Source organism: Crinia signifera, unplaced genomic scaffold, assembly GCF_055691185.1.
Source record: "Crinia signifera unplaced genomic scaffold, ASM5569118v1 HAP2_SCAFFOLD_159, whole genome shotgun sequence".
NCBI lineage: Eukaryota > Metazoa > Chordata > Amphibia > Anura > Myobatrachidae > Crinia > Crinia signifera.
The window spans coordinates 136061-154905 of NW_028142052.1; the positions used below are offsets into that span (position 1 = coordinate 136061).

Here is an 18845-nt window from a genome sequence, read left to right on the forward strand (position 1 = left end):
ATATGTATAACGGGCATCTCTGTGTGTGGCATATGTATAACGGGCATCTCTGTGTGTGGCATATGTATAACGGGCATCTCTGTGTGTAGCATATGTATAACGGGCATCTCTGTGTGTAGCATATGTATAACGGGCATCTCTGTGTGGCATATGTATAATGGGCATCACGGTGTGTGGCATATGTATAATTGGGCATCACGGTGTGTGGCATGTATAATGGGCATCACGGTGTGTGGCATATGTATAATGGGCATCACGGTGTGTGGAATATGTATAATGGGCATCACGGTGTGTGGAATATGTATAATGGGCATCACGGTGTGTGGCATATGTATAATGGGCATCACGGTGTGTGGCATATGTATAATGGGCATCACGGTGTGTGGCATATTTATAATTGGGCATCACGGTATGTGGAATATGTATAATGGGAATCTCTGTGTGTGGCATTTGTATAATGGGAATGTCTGTGTATGGCATATGTATAATAAGCGTTACGGAGTGGGGCATATGTATAATGGGCCAGTGGCAGTAACATAACACTGGTTGCAACATAATGCAGGTTGCAGAACTGCGGTATAAAGTAGTCTTTTCCTGCAATGCTGTGCCCCTTGCAGTGAGGCTACACCCCTGTTTTTTGAGCGCGTGCCTAAGGCGCGCGCATATTGTCCACTTTGCTGCTGGGGATTGTTATGTTACAGCCACTGTTGGGAGGAATTATATGTAGTTTTTTATGTAATGCCCCGCCCCTTTTGTAGCTCCTCCCACATCGCAGCCCACTTTCTGCCCCGCCCACAGTTCCTGAACCTATTTTCCTACAAAAATAGCACTGTATATATATATATATATATATATGAGGATTCAGCTACATGTATGTATGTATGTATGTATGCATGCATCTATATGGATGCATACATGCATGTATGAAAAAAATCTTTTAAAAAAATCAAGTGCGACTATGATCATCGTATAATATATGAATTATTTATGTTACAATTATGTTTTCTAAAAAATTACGGCTCAAAATAAAGCAGGTATAGAATATATATATGTACTCTTTTAGCTAGTGTCATTAAATGTTTTTTTATTTTCATTATATGTATTTTATATGTGAATTTTGTGAGGCGCTGCTTTGACGGAAATGCCAGTGACTGAATCGCTATTTTCCAATAAGATCTATAGCTACAATCTATAATAAGATGGCCGCCGTGAGTAACGGAGACGTTTTCTTCACAAAAATAGCCGCCGCATTCAGTGATATGTATAGAATAACACGAGTAAAAGGAGGCAATAAATATGTCTGAAAGAAAGTGAAAGAAGTCCGGCACTCCCCTGAAAGCAACGCTGCTAAATGATGTAATTGATGATTGCCAATCAGAGGGCTATATATACACACAAGGTCCGTGAACGGACACACCCACTGACGAAGTCCGGCAAGGACGAAACGCGTTTGGGCGGAGCTGAAGGACGGAAGCTGGTGACGCGTGGTGACACGAGGTGACGCGGCTGAGTCCAGGAGAGAGACTGTTTGTACAGCGTGCTACGTTCCAGATAGCCCCAAATTGGTGATATATTCATGCGCTTTTGTGTTATTGTGATGATAACACCTGTACCTTTGTGAGTGAACCTTTTTATGAGTAAAGATTGATGCTTTTAAATCAAAAAATACTACACCATTGTGCGCCTCTTGTTCTTTCTTTTTTCTACATATATATACATATATATATATATATATATATATATATATATATATATATGTATATGAAATGGGCACTCACCAAGGTCTTTAAATTCAGCAAATAAATTTTTATTCATGAAAAGGGTAGTACATCCGACGTGACGTGACGTTTCGATCAAAAGATCGTCATCAGGAAAGTAACAACACAGGTAACAGGTATCATTTCCAACAACAGGCAACCTGGTATCCATCCATGGAGGGGATACAACTGTATAGCCTCACCGGGCCAGTTTAAATACCCTTAGACCGGAAGTGATCACTTCACTTCCTGGTGTAACATCATAAACGGTACATTCTCGTATAAACACATATAGAAGAAACAGGGCGATCTGCTAATATAAGCTATAATCAATAAGGGCAGCGGAATGTACCATAGTGTAAAGCAAAAACATCAAATATCAACAAAAGCGCTGTTTAGCGCTAGTCGCACTAGTCCCGCTGGACCGGAAGTAGAACTTGCGTTCCACCGGTCAGTACAGCGGAGAACTTCCGCGTGTCAGGACTGTCTCAACCCTACAGACGCCAGACCGGAAGTAGAACTTGCGTTCCACCGGTACTGGCGAGGGGAGACTTCCGCGTGCCATGGGCGGTCGGACACGCAGTGAACAACAGTGCAGATACCAGAAGTTCAACTTGCATTCCGACAAATCAAACAAGCGCAACATCATGTGTCATCTCAATGATAAAAACAACTGTGTAAGAGGGGAACCAATCAGCGGAGTGCAAGAGATATTGAGCAATTAGAATGACGTTTGGGTATTTAGAAACCAGCCCGGATGGCCTCACTAATTCTGGCATAATATAAACAAATTACATGAATTTGCCCCTATATAACCACTTGTTGATATATAAAGCAAGTGGACAAAAATACATAAAAATACATATACTGTATACACAAATATGCATTATATACATAACATCTACATTGAAAAAGTGACATATATGTCCAAATTATATGTACAGTGTGCATTTTTATAATTTTATAATTTTGCATTGTGGTGTTACAAGTTACCCTAATTATATATGAAATACGCTGCATTCAGGCCCTCAGAGTGACTCAAGGGATTAATAAGTATTGTCTTTCTAGTAACACTCTACCTGCATTCACAGCATTTTTAGTTTCTCTTCTGTGTGACTCCTCTGATGTATAACAAGCTGTGTCTTCTGGGAAAAACAGTTGCTGCATTCAGAACATTTATATGGTTTCTCTCCTGTGTGACTACTCTGATGTCGGACAAGCTGTGACTTCAGGGAAAAACATTTGCTGCATTCAGAACATTTATATGGCTTCTCTCCTGTGTGACTCCTCTGATGTAGGACAAGCTGTGACTTCTGTAGAAAACATTTGCTGCATTCAGAACATTTATATGGCTTCTCTCCTGTGTGACTCCTCTGATGTCGGACAAGATGTGACTTATTGGAAAAACATTTGCTGCATTCAGAACATTTATATGGTTTCTCTCCTGTGTGACTCCTCTGATGTCGGACAAGATGTGGCTTCTGCGAAAAACATTTGCTGCATTCAGAACATTTATATGGCTTCTCTCCTGTGTGACTCCTCTGATGTAGGACAAGCTGTGACTTCTGTAGAAAACATTTGCTGCATTCAGAACATTTATATGGCTTCTCTCCTGTGTGACTCCTCTGATGTCGGACAAGATGTGAATTATTGGAAAGACATTTGCTGCATTCAGAACATTTATATGGTTTCTCTCCTGTGTGACTCCTCTGATGTGTGACAAGATTTGACTTATTGGAAAAACATTTTCTGCATTCAGAGCATTTATATGGCTTCTCTCCTGTGTGACTCCTCTGATGTATAACAAGCTCTGACTTCTTGGGAAAACATTTGCAGCATTCAGAACATTTATATAGCTTCTCTCCTGTGTGACTCCTCTGATGTACGGTAAGATCTGACTTATGTGAAAAACATTTGCTGCATTCAGAGCATTTATATGGCTTCTCTCCTGTGTGACTCCTCTGATGTATGACAAGCTGTGACTTATGGGAAAAACATTTGCTGCATTCAGAACATTTATATGGTTTCTCTCCTGTGTGAATCATCTGATGTAGGACAAGATGTGACTTATTGGAAAAACATTTGCTGCATTCAGAACATTTATATGGTTTCTCTCCTGTGTGACTCCTCTGATGTGTGACAAGATTTGACTTATTGGAAAAACATTTTCTGCATTCAGAGCATTTATATGGCTTCTCTCCTGTGTGACTCCTCTGATGTATAACAAGCTCCGACTTCTTGGGAAAACATTTGCAGCATTTAGAACATTTATATGGCTTCTCTCCTGTGTGACTCCTCTGATGTACGGTAAGATGTGACTTATGTGAAAAACATTTGCTGCATTCAGAACATTTATATAGAATCTCTCCTGTGTGAATCCTCTGATGTAGGACAAGATTTGACTTCTTGGAAAAACATTTGCTGCATTCAGAACATTTATATGGCTTCTCTCCTGTGTGACTCCTCTGATGTACGGTAAGATGTGACTTATGTGAAAAACATTTGCAGCATTCAGAACATTGATATGGTTTCTCTCCTGTGTGACTCCTCTGATGTAGGACAAGATGCCACTTCTGAGAAAAACATTTGCTGCATTCAGAACATTTATATGGCTTCTCTCCTGTGTGACTCCTCTGATGTATAACAAGCTGTGACTTCCGGGAAAAACATTTGCTGCATTCAGAACATTTATATGGCTTCTCTCCTGTGTGACTCCTCTGATGTATAACAAGCATTGACTTATCAGAAAAAGATTTGCTGCATTCAGAACATTTATATGGCTTCTCTCCTGTGTGACTCCTCTGATGTTTGACAAGCTTAACCATCTGGGAAAAACATTTGCTGCATTCAGAACATTTATATGGCTTCTCTCCTGTGTGACTCCTCTGATGTCTGAGAAGATGTGATTCATATGTAAAGCCTTTGTCACACTCAGAGCACACATGTGGTTTCTCTCCTGTGTGACTCATCATGTATGAGGAGATAAACAAATTAGTTGCTGAAGGTTTCTTCTATCCAGAAAATAAAATTGCTTTTGTTCCTCCTCCTGAGGTGTAAGGAGATATGATGTATTTAGTTGGCTTGATCGGAGAACAATGTCCCTGTCCACGTCGTCTTAGTTAGAATCCTGCTCCTTATATGTCCTGTAAGAAAGTTAATATATAAAAGCATAATGGTTACCAGGATAACACTACTTTTATTGTATAAGAGATATATTTATACACAATAACAAGTATCAGTCACTGATTATATATTCGTGTACAGATGTGTCCACATACATCCAGCCTCCTTGTGCGTTAAACAGTCCTTCTAGTCCTGCCATGCCATAGCGGGATTGTAAGAGCCGAGCATATTTTTATTAAAATTCTATGCAAAGCGCTAGGGACATGACCTTGGCAGCATGGGAGTAGAACAGGACTGGCCAACCTGTGGCTCTGCAGATGTTGTGAAACTAAAAACCCCATCATGCCTTGCCACAGTTTTGCTATAAGGGAGTGTTAAAACTGGGGCAAGGCATGCTGGGATTTGTAGTTTTACCACATCTGGAGAGCCACAGGTTGGCCTGTCCTGGAGTAGAAGAAAGAGCTCCCTGGCTGATATTCCCATCCTGATAGCTGCAGGGCGGGAAGCACCGGCAGACATCGACGTGAGGGTAAAGCAGACAATACCTGCAACCGCTGCTGTGTAACGCTCCACCGAGCTGCCATTCATGGGAGCCGAGGGCCCAGTGGTCATCTGTGAGGCTGCATGAGCACATTGCTTACCAGCCGCCAGGAACCTTAATTCTGTAAGGAGCTAGGTGGTCATGCCAGCAGGAGACAGCGCCAGACGCCTGGAAGTAGTGGGCTGTTGTAGTCCGCAGGAGAAGGTGTTATTACCAAGAGGCTGCTGCGGGGCATAAGTCCCGTCTTTACCTGAACCTTTATTCTTAAACTGCATAGTCTGTGTTTATTGTCAGCAGATAATATCAGTTTAGTGTTGGCTCAGTTACCAGAGGGCTAGAGGGCTCTGTGTTGTACCATCAGAGTGGGACATTGTATTTGTTGCCAAGGGAGATTGCCAGCGAGATTGTGCTGGCTCTTAAAGCCCTTCATGTATCTAAACTGTAGAATTCAGCTTGCCATTAAAATAGAACTGCATAAAGCAACTGTAGCATCATTGTGGAGTGACATAGATTAAGATAGCCAAGTCCCCTGGTACAGAAATGTAATACTAATAGTGTGTGTGTGTGTGTGTGTGTGTGTATGGAGACACCAGCACCGCACTTGGCAGTTATACTGGGGAAAATCTGCAATAGCACAGCCGCAGCCCAGCTAGAAAGATATGCCTGCGCACAAGCCAGAAACAATTCACAAACACCCTTGACCACACCACATACCACCCCCTCCAACATGGGCGGATTGGCATGCCGGGAAACCGGGACATTTCCCGGTGGGCCGGCCCATAATTGACATAAAGTGGCTGCTCACCCCCTCTGGCTGGGCCGCGGACCGCACAGCCGCGGCCGCAGCAGTTTTCCTTAAACAAATATGGCTGCGGCCAGCATCATTAAGTAGAAGTAATATAAGCAGCCAATAGTAAAAATGGCCGCGGGAGGGCTGGTGCGCATGTGCAGCCGCACGCAGCTGCTCCCGCGGTTCTGTCACTTACAGTGTTACCTGCGTGCAGGGAGGCGCCGGCCATGAGATGCGCCCTCCCTGCAGTACATCCCCGCTGCTGTTCAGGCTCTGTGGCTGCCGGCTGCCAGTACACTATCACACTGGCTGCATTAGGCTGGTTTCACACACTCCGGCTCCTGCCGGACGGTGAAATCCCGTACGGCCAGGGAGCCGTGCCGCACACACTAGTTTATAATGGAAGGGATGGCCACAGCCCGGCAGCCGTCCCTTCCAGTGGCGGGATCCGGCTGCAACCGTGCGGCCGGGTCGTGGCCGCCCCATGTGAATGGACACAATAGTGTCCATTCACAACTAATGTGTGCGGCACGGCTCCCTGGTCTTGCGGGATATCACCGTCCGGCAGGAGCCGGAGTGTGTGAAACCAGCCTCAGGCAGCAGCGCCAGCAGCACAGACAGAGGTGAGGTGAGCTCCCTCCTGGCTCTCAAGTCCCAACCCCCTTTGATGTCCTCAGTCACGACAGCGGATCGTGGAAAGGGGGCGGGGCTACATGAGTGAAAAGGGGCGGAGCTACACGAGTGGAAGAGGCGGAGCTACACGGGAGCACTGAGTTAATGAAAGAATTTGAAAGAAGCAGCCAGCTTTTAAGGTAAATACAGTGGTGGTGCTGGTGTTACACAGCACTACTACTGGTGTGGGCATTATGCAGCACTACTACTGTCAGCAACTGGTGAGGGCATTATGCAGTCAGTGCATAATGCCCTCACCAGTTGCTGGCAGAAGTGACACTGCATAATGCCCACACCAGTTTCCGACAGTAGTGTGCATTGCACTACTGTCGGCAACTGGTGTGGGCATTATGCAGTGTCACTACTGTCAGCAACTGGTGCAGTGTCACTACTGTTGGCAACTGGTGTGGGCATTACGCAGCGCTAATACTGTCCGCAACTGATGCGGGCGTTACGCAGCGCTACTACTGTCAGGAACTGGTTTGGGCGTTACGCAGCGCTAATACTGTTGGCAACTGGTGAGGGCATTATGTAGTGTCACTACTGTCGGCAACTGGTGTGGGCATTATGCAGTGTCACTACTGTCAGCAACTTGTGCAGTGTCACTACTGTTGGCAATTGGTGTGGGCATTACGCAGCGCTAATACTGTCCGCAACTGATGCGGGCGTTACGCAGCGCTACTACGGTCAGGAACTGGTTTGGGCGTTACGCAGCGCTAATACTGTTGGCAACTGGTGAGGGCATTATGTAGTGTCACTACTGTCGGCAACTGGTGTGGGCATTACGCAGCACTAATACGGTCAGCAACTGGTGCGGGCGTTACGCAGCACTACTACTGTCGGAAACTGGTTTGGGCGTTACGCAGCGCTAATACTGTCGGCAACTGGTGGGTGTGTTACGCAGCGCCACTACTGTTAGCAAATGGTGTGGGCATTATGCAGCGCTACTACTGTCGGCAACTGGTGTGGGTATTATGCAGCGCTAATACTGTTGGCAAATGGTGCAGGCGTTACGCAGCGCTACTACTGTCAGCAACTGGTGAAGGCGATACGCAGCGCTACTACTGTCAGCAACTGGTGCGGGCGTTACGCAGTGCTCCTACTGTCAGCAACTGGTGCAGGCGTTACGCAGCACTACTACTGTCGGCAAATTGTGAGTGTGTTACGCGGTGCTTCTAATGTCAGCAACTGGTGAGGGCATTATGCAATGTCACTACTGTCGGCAACTGGTGTGGGTGTTAAGCAGCGCTACTACTGTCGGCAACTGGTGGGTGTGTTACACAGCCCTACTACTGTCAGCAACTGGTGAGGGTATTAAGCAGCGCCACTACTGTCAGCAACTGGTACGGGTGTTATCCAGGGCTAGTATTGTCAGCAACTAGTGTGGGCATTACGCAGGGCTACTACTGTCGGCAACTGGTGAGTGTGTTACGCAGCGCTACTACTGTCGGCAACTGGTGCAGGCATTACCCAGCACTACTACTGTCGGCAAGTGTTATGCAGCGCTACTACTATCGACAACTGGTGCAGGCATTACCCATCACTACTACTGTCGGCAACTAGTGAGGGTATTAAGCAGCGCTACTACTGTCGGCAACTGGTACGGTTGTTATGCAGCGTTACTAGAGTCGGCATCTGGTGAGAGTGTTACGCAGCGCTACTACTGTCAGCAAATGGTGAGTGTGTTACGCGGTGCTACTATTGTCAGCAACTGGTATGGGCGTTACGCAGCGCTACTATTGTCGACAACTGGTGCGGGAGTTATGCAGCACTGCTACTGTGTACTATTGTGGCCAACAGTGGGCATGATGTGTAAACTGCGCCGCTACTGTGGACAATATGTGTGTAAGAGTTCTACTACTGTGGGCATTATGGCCCTTATTCAGATCTGATTGCAGTACAAAGTATGGGCGTGTTATTGGAGTGATATGGACGAGTTGCTTATAGTGGTTGCATACAGAGAAGCTGATTTGCTCGCATTGTAGGCTATACTGAGACGGATGATCTGCACCTAGGATAGGACTGGTGAAAGTTTCAATAATGCAGCCAATGGTGGCAGCTAGGGTGTTCAATCCCGGGATTGGAGTATCCAAGCCCGGGATTTCGGGATTAGACTGTGCATGCGCAGTCTAATGCCGGGCAGTGTCTGAACACCCGCTCAGACGCTGCCCGACTGTTCCTGAATCCCGACCCCGGCATGCGTCCTGCGTAGCGTGACAGTAGAGGTCACTCTGCGCAGGCCACACCGCCATCACTCGCCACCATTCTCTTCCGCCCGCCTCTTCTCCTCCGTCCGTCCGCCCGCCTGCCTCCGCCTGCTGTCTGCTGAGGAGGTGCACTTGCCGGGAGGCACCGTGCACCTCCAAACCCACTCCCGGCCGCCCGCCCGCCCGCTCGCTAATGTAAGTAATTGTGCGGGTCAGCCGGTGTGGTGATGTCTATGGGATTATGATCCCAGGTAGGGATGCCAATCCTGGGAATCCCGGGATTGAGCATTTTTCAATCCCGGGATTGAAAAAATGCCCCGGAATTGGCATCCCTAGTAGCAGCATTAGCATAAAGTCGCATATGCAACTGCATCAAAATATACAAGGAAGGCCGCAACTGCATGCAACTCTGAATTATACCCCATTCTCACTGCCGCAATAACCCGGGCTTTTGCCAGGGCAAGCAGTAATTTCCCGTGTCCTGTCTCAGTGGGAAAGGGTCTTTGTGAAATTCCCGGGTGTTATGCCCTGGGAATTACATGCAGGTTTTTTTGCAGGGTTTTTCCAGGGTAATACACGGGTGTATGGCAGTGTGAACAGGTTAGACACAGGTTTTTTTCACAAAATGCAAAAAAGCAAGTTCATTGCATTGCTCAAAGCTGCTTTTTAAACAGCCAATCAAAGCTGCTCTTAGATGCCACACACTTGATGGCAGGCATACCAGGGGAAGCAGTGTGAACGGGGCAGACACGGGAATTTCCCGGGTCTAAGGTGCAGTATGAATGGGGTCTGTAGAGCTGAGATGCTCTATGCCCCGCCAAAAACACGGGAACAAAAACCCGGGATTTTGCAGGGGCGGCAATGAGAACAGATTCTATTATTAGGGATCCGCCCCCTCTTGACAGACTCCACCCCCGCAGCAGACTCCACCCCCAGGGCTGCTTCCATAAGTTTCCCGGGCTGGTTTTACATCCCAATCCGCCCCTGCCCTCCAAGGTCAATAGCCCACCGAGGACCCCTGAAATTACACTTCAGCAGGTTCTAGAGGCCATAAACAGCAGCAAGCAATGCTTAACCACAAAAAACAGGATTTTAATTACCTACCGGTAAATCCTTTTCTCGTAGTCCATATGGGATGCAGGGGTCTAAATATGCTGGGGAATAGAGGGTCCTCCGCAGGAAACAGGCGCATATAAAATCTTTAGCATGGTTTACTGGCTCCTCCCATCTACGTTCCCAACCACAAGCCAGTTAAGGGAAAACTGTGCCCGAAGTAGGATGGATATACTTGAGAGAAGAATATGAAAAGCGTGGTGAGCTTCATACCAGCACACGTCAACAGTAACCAGGAGCACTGGAAACATGTTTTTTTTAATGGTAGTCACAACTGGTGACAAGAAAGGTTACCAACACAACTTCATGATAACTGATAACATGTTGCAGAAAAGACTCTGCACTGAGGCGGGAGCACCCAGTATCCCATACGGACTACGAGAAAGGGATTTACCGGTAGGTCATTACAATTCTATTTTCTCTATCACCCATTTGGTATACTGGGGTCTCAATATGATAGGAATGTCCCAGAAATACCAGAATGGATAGGAACATGTGGAGACTTCTGTAGCACCACCTGCCCAAACTGGGTATCTTCTTCGGCCAGAGCGTCAAACTAGTAGAACTTTACAAATGTATGTTGGCCTGACCACATCACAGCTCTGCAAAGTTACAAAGCAGAGACACCCCAGGCAGCTGCCCAGATTAACCCCACCGCTCTTGTTGAATGGGCATTCACGGAAGCAGGAAGTGTCTAATCTGCTGACACATAGGCTTGTTGAATCGTTGTTTGTATCCAATGAGCAATGGACGGCTTAGAATATAACTTTTATTAAACAACTCTAAAAAAAGAGAGAAACATCACCACAATTAAATAAGTACATACATGAATACATTTCTACAACAATTTAAATGGTAATGTTGTCATTAAATCACTGGCAAAAATGATTTATACACGGTATCCACCTCTAATACTATGGTTTTGCACAAGATAAATTGAAATCCAAGGTTGGAGTTTGTGCATGAGTAATTATAACTGACCAATGTCTGTTGGGAATCTGTCCTGACGAAGTAACAGCTGTTGCTTAATTAAACCAATTAGCTCTGGGCCTGGTGTGTCAGGCTGCATACCTGTAGTAAGTCTCCTTGTTAAGGGGGCTTGTCTGCCTTGGCTATTGTGATTGCGAGTTTATTTCCCATGCTGCCTTTCACCCCGACGCCGGTGATTTTCCTTGTGTAGCCTGTCCTATTCTGTTTTGCCTGTCAGCTTCTGGTGCAAGCCTGAAGTCGGTGTCCTTGCTGTGCATCTGGGATTTTGTTGCAGAAGAGACCAAGTTTCTTCCTGTCCCCTGGTACCCAATCAATGAGGGAGAGAGGGGAGGGGGGATTGGAGGTCCGCACACAACTGGGTCATATCCCTTTAGTAATTTTAGGGATTTTTATGTATTTGGGCTGCCTTTATTGAAAATAATCTGGCGGGGGTGCTATCCGGGCAAAGGTTAGGACAATAGTTTGTAGGGGAAAGAGAAAGATTTGCACAATAGATGCACACCAAAGGAGAAAGATATTTGAAGAAGAAATTTTTGGTTTGTTACGGTTTTAAAATGTAAACTTTTATTAGTTAATTTGAATAAAAAGAAGAGAGGACACTGTCCTGTGCAAACTTTTAACACATAGGATTGCACAGGATAACCTCCTTCTGCGGCTTGTGAAAATATTTTCAGAGGTTAAAACGGTACTCTTTACCTAGCACGGCGCCCACGATGTCCATCGCGGTCATCGGGTGTAAAAAATCGCGTCCATCGTGTGCACTAAAGTAACGGGTGCGACACGACCGACGCGATGCCCGCGATTTCACATAGGGATCAATGTTAAATTTTTCAATGGACCCGATTTTTCAGTTCAATGCCTCAATGACCGCGAATTTGCCATAGGAAACAATGTTAAATGGGCCACAGAGCCCAAATAGGCATCCTTAGCAGTGAAATGTCCCCCACAATTTTTAACGACACCCCACGATCCACGCGAACCCGAAGCGTGGCGAGCGCTGCAAGCCCGCGAGGGGCGGCGGTACGCGTCCTCCGACCTTTTCATACCCCCACTATCCACGTCGGCGTAGAGTTGAGAATATAACAGTGTGGCGAGCGCAGCGAGCCACCGAGCCCGAAGCGTGGTGAGCGCAGCGCGCCCCGCGAGGGGACGCTGATACCTTCACAGGTAAACGCGGCCCTACGCGGGCTTCACAGGTATCCGCTGCGCTCGCCACGCTTCGGGCTCGGTGGCTCGCTGCGCTCGCCACACTATTCTATTCTCGACCACGCCGACGTGGATAGTGGGGGTATGAAAAGGTCGGAGGACGCGTACCGCCGCCCCTCGCGGGCTCGCCACGCTTCGGGTTCGCGTGGATCGTGGGGTGTCGTTAACAATTGTGGGGGACATTTCACTGCTAAGGGTGCCTATTTGGGCTCTGTGGCCCATATAACATTGTTTCCTATGGCAAAATCGCGGGCATTGAGGCATTGAACTGAAAAATCGGGTCCATTGAAAAATTTAACATTGATCCCAATGGGAAATCGCGGGCATCGCGTCGGTCGCGTCGCACCCGTTACTTTAGTGCACACGATGGACGCGATGCCCGCGATGGGCACCGTCCTAGGTAAAGAGTACCGTTAAAACTTTTTAGACATACATATACACAACATATAATGTTAAGTGCAAATGCACACAAGAAAGAAATAGTGTTTTTAGGGATTAAAATAGTTTCTCTTGGACAATTTGGCAGTGCTGTGAATATTTATATTGGTACTTGTTTCCTAGCACGGCCACACCGATTTAGATCGGGGTGGTCGTGTCGGAAAAATCGGGTCGATCGCATCGCATGCGATTTGGTCGCATGCGATGTGATCGACGCGACCGACCGATTTTGGACCCGATTTTTTTCATTGAATCCAATGTAAATTGGGTCCCTGGGACACAATTTTACATTGGATTCAATGTAAAATATTCCCAACCCCCCCAAATTTAACCGCGTAAACCCCACCCCACGATAGACGCCAACCCGAAGCGTGGCGAGCGCAGTGAGCCCGCGAGGGGCGGCGGTACGCGTCCCCCGACCTTTTCATGCCCTACTATCCACTAGGGCGTGGAGTGAGAATAGAATAGTGTGGCGAGCGCAGCGAGCCACCGAGCCCGAAGCGTGGCGAGCGCAGCGAGCCCCGCGAGGGGATGCGGATACCTTCACAGGTAAACGCGTCCCTTCGCGGGCTTCACAGGTGTCCGCGTCGCCACGGACACCTGTGAAGCCCGCGAAGGGACGCGTTTACCTGTGAAGGTATCCGCGTCCCCTCGCCACGCTTCGGGCTCGGTGGCTCGCTGCGCTCGCCACACTATTCTATTCTCACTCCACGCCCTAGTGGATAGTAGGGCATGAAAAGGTCGGAGGACGCGTATCGCTGCGCTCGCCACGCTTCGGGTTGGCGTCTATCGTGGGGTGACGACGGGGACATCTATAATGTGAAATGGGTCATATTGGCCCATTTCACATTTTTCACATTTTTTCACCATTTCAATGTTACAAAATATTTTAACATTGAAGCCTATGCAAAAATCGGGGGCATCGCGTCGCATCGCGTCGGGACCAATGTTAATGGTCCCGACCGACGCGATGCCCCTGATATTTTACCTTTCCCGACACGATTTCAATGTTAAAATATTTTTTAACATTGAAGCCTATGGAAATATCGGGGGCATCGCGTCGGTCGCGTCGGGACCAATGTTAATGGTCCCGACCGACGCGATGCCCCCGATATTGTATCCTAGCCGGCAAAATGGACCTGATTTCAAAGGAAATCGGGTCCATCGGGGGTAATCGTGTCCCTTAAGTAAGGGACACGATTACTCCCGATTGTGGCCGTGCTAGGAAACAAGTACCTTTATATTTTATAAATCTTTATTTTTCAGCACTATTTGGAGAAATACCCCTATGAGAAGAAATAATCTGGTATCACTTCTTTGGGATTTGGTCCCCACTTGCAATGGGTTTTGTACCAATAAATGGATTTTAATTTGGTTAGGTATTTAATTTTTAACACACTAAATCCATTCTTTGGTGTGCATTTATTGTTCAAATCTTTCTCTTTCCCCTACAAACTATTGTCCTCTGGTACTGGCTACTGATGTCCTGACCCAGACCTGTACAGAGATAAGTGTCCTTGTACCATCTAGGCATTTGTATTCTCTGCTTATCTATGTGCAAACTTATGTGGTGTCTCTCTGGTATTCCCACAAGCTATCCTCAGTGTTATGGTGGGAGCCAAATCCGTGTTATTACATCTTGCTGCAGAACTGCATGTATAGGTCTAACTGTTGGAGTATTGTGTAATTATTAACATCTTAATGCATTGTTGCATACAGGGTAGTGTGGTGGGAAACTGTATCTTTGCTCCCTACTTCACTATCTTTCTAATTGATCCAGCTATGGATCACTAGTCAAAACAAGTGTACGTTGGGCTGCTGGAGAATTCCCCTTTGGAGGACAGTCGTGTCACATTAATGTTTTGTTCTATGTTTATGGGTTTTTAGTTAGAAATCGTCTTGTCTGCTCTGGAGGTGGTAGGCACCTTGTTTCCTTGCCAAGTCCAGGTGGCACCGGGGTTGGAGTGTACCTAATTTACTCCTTTGAACGTGGCTATTATTGGTGAAGTCTTAGCTCTGCAGGTGCCTATAGCCTCTGGAGGGATTAACAGAGTTATGGTTGGATTGTGGCCTGTCCGTCCCAGTAACCTCTTGTCTGGAATCCCCTCAGAACCTTAACAGCAAAGAGGCAATCTGTCTTATGAATGTGAGCTATCCTTTTAACATATGTTTTCAAGGCTCTCAAAACATACAGGGATTCTGGGATATTAGGATGAGCAGTGCTAGTAAGAACCACAATAGGCTGGTTTAGATGGAATGCCGATACCACCTTCGGCAGGAACTGCTCTCTTGTTCTAAGCTCTGCCCTGTCTTCATGAAAGAAGAGATGTGGGCTCTTACACGACAATGCTCCTAATTCTGACACCCTCCTAGCAGAGGCTAGGGCCAGAGGCACTACCGTCTTCCACTTGGGGTATTTCAAATCAGTCGTTGCCAGGGGTTCAAACCATGATTTATATCGAAGACATAGAGAGGTCGCTCCACGGTGAGTTGGTAGGCCAAGTAGCTGCTATTACAAGCTACTGGGGGTAGTAGCTCCCTCAGTCAAAAACCTTAACAAAACAAGATTTGTAATTTACATTTTTATTGATTGCAGTTTTATCCTATCTTGAATCTGGTGATCAGCGCTGTTACATGTTCTCTTTTTTCTTGTTCAAACCACGATGACTGCAGAAAATTCAACACCATGTCCAGTTCCCAGGGTGCCATAGGAGGCACAATGGGAGGCTGAATATGGAGAGCACCTTTAATAAATGTCTGTACTTTAGGCATGACTGCCAAACTTTTCTGGAAGGAAACAGACAAGGCCGAAATCTGAACCTTTAACGATCCCAGACGTAGGCCCAAATCCAGACCTGTCTGCAAGAACTGCAGGAAATGTTCCAGCTTAAAAACAGCATGTAGAAAGGTCTTGTTCTCACACCAGGCAACATATTTCCTCCAAAGGCTTTCTAACCTGGGTCATAGTAGATATCACCGAGGCATGCAGGCCCTTCTGGGCTAGAATCTGTCTCTCAACCTCCAAGCCATTAAACAAAGCCACCCTGAGGCCCCTTTCACACACACCGGCAGCCGCCGGGGGCGGCGAAACCCCGCACGGCCAAGTAGCCCTGCCGCGCACAGAAGTTTACACTGGTCGGGATGGCCACAGCCCGGCAGCCGTCCTTTCCAGTGGTGACAGCCAACTGCAACCGAGCGGCCGGGCCGTGACCATTCCGTGTGAATGGACACAATCCTGTCCATTAATAACTACTATGTACGGCACGGCATTTGGGCGTGCAGGTTTTTTGCCACCCAGTGTCAGCCAGAGCGTGTGAAGCAGCCCTAAGTCTTGTAAGACGAACTGGCCTTGCTGGAGCTGATTTTTTTCTTAGAGGCAGGTACCATGGATCTTCGATTACCATAGTCTGAAGATCAACATACCACTCCCATAGAGGCCAGTCTGGGGCCACCAGTATCGCCTCCACTCCTTGGCTCCTAATTCTTTTCAGCGCCCTTGCGATTAAGGGAATCGGAGGGAACAGGAATACCAGTCAGTACGACCAACTCGCTGTCAGGGCAGCCACTGCTTGAAGATCAACTGTTCTTGAACAATACCAGTTGAGTTTTCTGTTGAGTCTAAATGCTATCAGGTCTATCTGTGGAAGTCCCCACTGATCTACAATCAGATCTAATCCCTGGGGGTTCAGGCCCCATTCCCCGGGATGGAGATTGTCGACTGAGGAAATCTGTGTGCCAGTTGTCCACTCCCGGGATAAATAGAGATGGAACAGCTCTCAATGGAGCTGCTCCTGGTGATAGAATGTCCGCCACCAATCACCAGAAGGGGGTGCTCGTGCGTCCCGTTCTGGCACGGGACATTTGGAGACCCTGGCTGACAGGTGCTCCATCTCTATGGCTGAGATCACTCTTGCATGCTGTTCTGCCCAGAAGAGAATTTTGGACATTTCCCTCACACACGCTCTGCTCTTCATACCTCCCTGATGGTTTATGTAGGCAACTGTCATTGCGTTGGCTGACTGGACCTGCACAGCTTGACACTGTAGTAGTGGATAGACTTGCAACAGAGCTTTGAACTTGGCTCAAAGCTCTGTTGATGTGTAATCTATCTTCCCATGAGGCCCAATTGCCTTGGAACTGAACCCACTGCGTCATTGCACCCTAGCCCATTAGACTGGCGACCTTCCTGAGAAAGATCCAGTTTTGAATCCCAAAACTCTAGCCCACCATCAGGTTGGGAAACTGAAGCCATCAATGGAGTTACAACCATGTCTGGGGGGACAGACATATTATCTTGTGCATGTGGAGGTGAGACCCGGACCACTTGCTCAAGATGAACAGTTGAAAAGTTCTGGAATGGAACCTTCCATATTGAACAGCCTCGATTGAGGCCACCAACTTGCTCAGTAATCTGATGCACATATGGACTGATATTCAATACAAATATTAAGTATCACCCCAATGTATCAAAGGGGACTGATATTCGGCTCAGAGTACTTCCTTTACCAACAGTTGAAGTGCCACCACTTTGTCCACAGGAACATCTTTTGTTCCCCTGTGTTTAGGATCATGCCCAGGAACTGAAGACGCTGGCATGGTACCAACGAGGACTTTGGAAGATTCAGAATCCAACTTGCATAGCGAGATTGATCACTTGCACCAACCTCTCCTCCGACTTAGCCTCTATTAGGAGGCCATCCAGATACGGGACAATGTTGATCCCCTCGTTTCTGAGCAGGAACATCTTTACCATCATCACCTTTGTGAATATACACAGAGCCATGGATAGACCGAAGGGCATGGTCTGGAACTGGCAGTGTTTAACTTATACATGTCTGTCTGAATGCGCTAATCTTAAACTACTGTACAAATTTTTGTGCCATTTTCCCTATTATGTACTGCAGTTCTCAGGGAAGGTTTAGTTATATTAACCATCTCACTATCCCGTATGGAAGCCGAACAGGTACTTCTGTAGTTTCACGGCGCCACCGCGCGCACAGTCTGTAACAGAAACTTGGCAGCCTGCCAGAGGCTCTGTTTCACTGTGCACGTGCCGCTCTAGCTCTGTCTGACTGAGCTTGTGCCGCTCTAGCTGTACGTAAACAGCGTAGCGGCCGGCCAGCAGCAGCAGCGCTGCCCAGGCGCTGACAGGTCAATGTCACTGTGGCACTTGTAGTTCCACAGTGAAATAGGCAGCGCCTGGGCACCGCTGACAACGGGGGTATGTTAAAGTGGACACCCCGGCACAGCGATGCCGGGGCTTCTAAACTGTAAGCGAGATTCAGACGCAACTGCGTCTGAATCTCGAGTCACATAGATAGCCGTTAAGAAGCCGGAAAGCCTGGATTCAGACGTGGCCCTAGGGGAACACTATTGAAACCCACCCTCAGTGCCACTAGTGGACGCCACAGCTGTGGACCGTGTAAATCCCACTATCCACGCCCACCCGAAGAGTGGCGAGCGCAGCGAGGGGCGGCGGTACGCGTCCTACGACCTTTTCATACCCCCACTATCCACGTCGGCGTGGAGTTGAGAATAGATTAGTGTGGCGAGCGCAGCGAGCCACCGAGCCCGAAGCCTGGCGAGGGGACGCAGATACCTTCACAGCTATCCGCTTCCCCTCGTGGGCTTCACAGGTGTCAGCGTCCGCTCGCCACGCTTCGGGCTTGGTGCGTGGCGAGCGGACGCTGACATCTGTGAAGCCTGCGAGGGGACGCGGATAGCTGTGAAGGCATCCGCGTCCCCTCGCCACACTTCGGGCTCGGTGGCAGGCTGCGCTCGCCACACTAATCTATTCTCAACTCCACGCCGACGTGGATAGTGGGGGTATGAAAAGGTCGTAGGACGCGTACCGCCGACGCTCGCCACGCTTCGGGTGGGCGTGTATAGTGGGATTTACACAGTCCACAGCTGTGGCGTCCACTAGTGGCACTGAGGGTGGGTTTCAATAGTGTTCCCCTAGGGCCACCTAAACTTCTTAGCGGCTATCTATGGGACTCGAGATTCAG

The 18845-nt window shown here is 47.7% G+C and overlaps 1 protein-coding gene across 2 annotated transcripts in view; it reads right to left on the bottom strand.

Moving 5' to 3' along the window:
• Positions 1-1775: 1775 nt before the first annotated feature.
• The window catches only part of LOC146053359 (uncharacterized), a 45018-nt gene continuing 27948 nt past the window's right edge, over positions 1776-18845 (bottom strand). For both annotated transcript variants that reach the window (XM_083167996.1, XM_083167995.1), the window contains one exon: positions 1776-4900. In XM_083167996.1, the coding sequence (XP_083024122.1) occupies positions 2843-4729 (1887 nt within the window). In that variant the 5' untranslated portion in view covers positions 4730-4900 and the 3' untranslated portion in view covers positions 1776-2842. The remainder of the gene's footprint in view (positions 4901-18845) is intronic.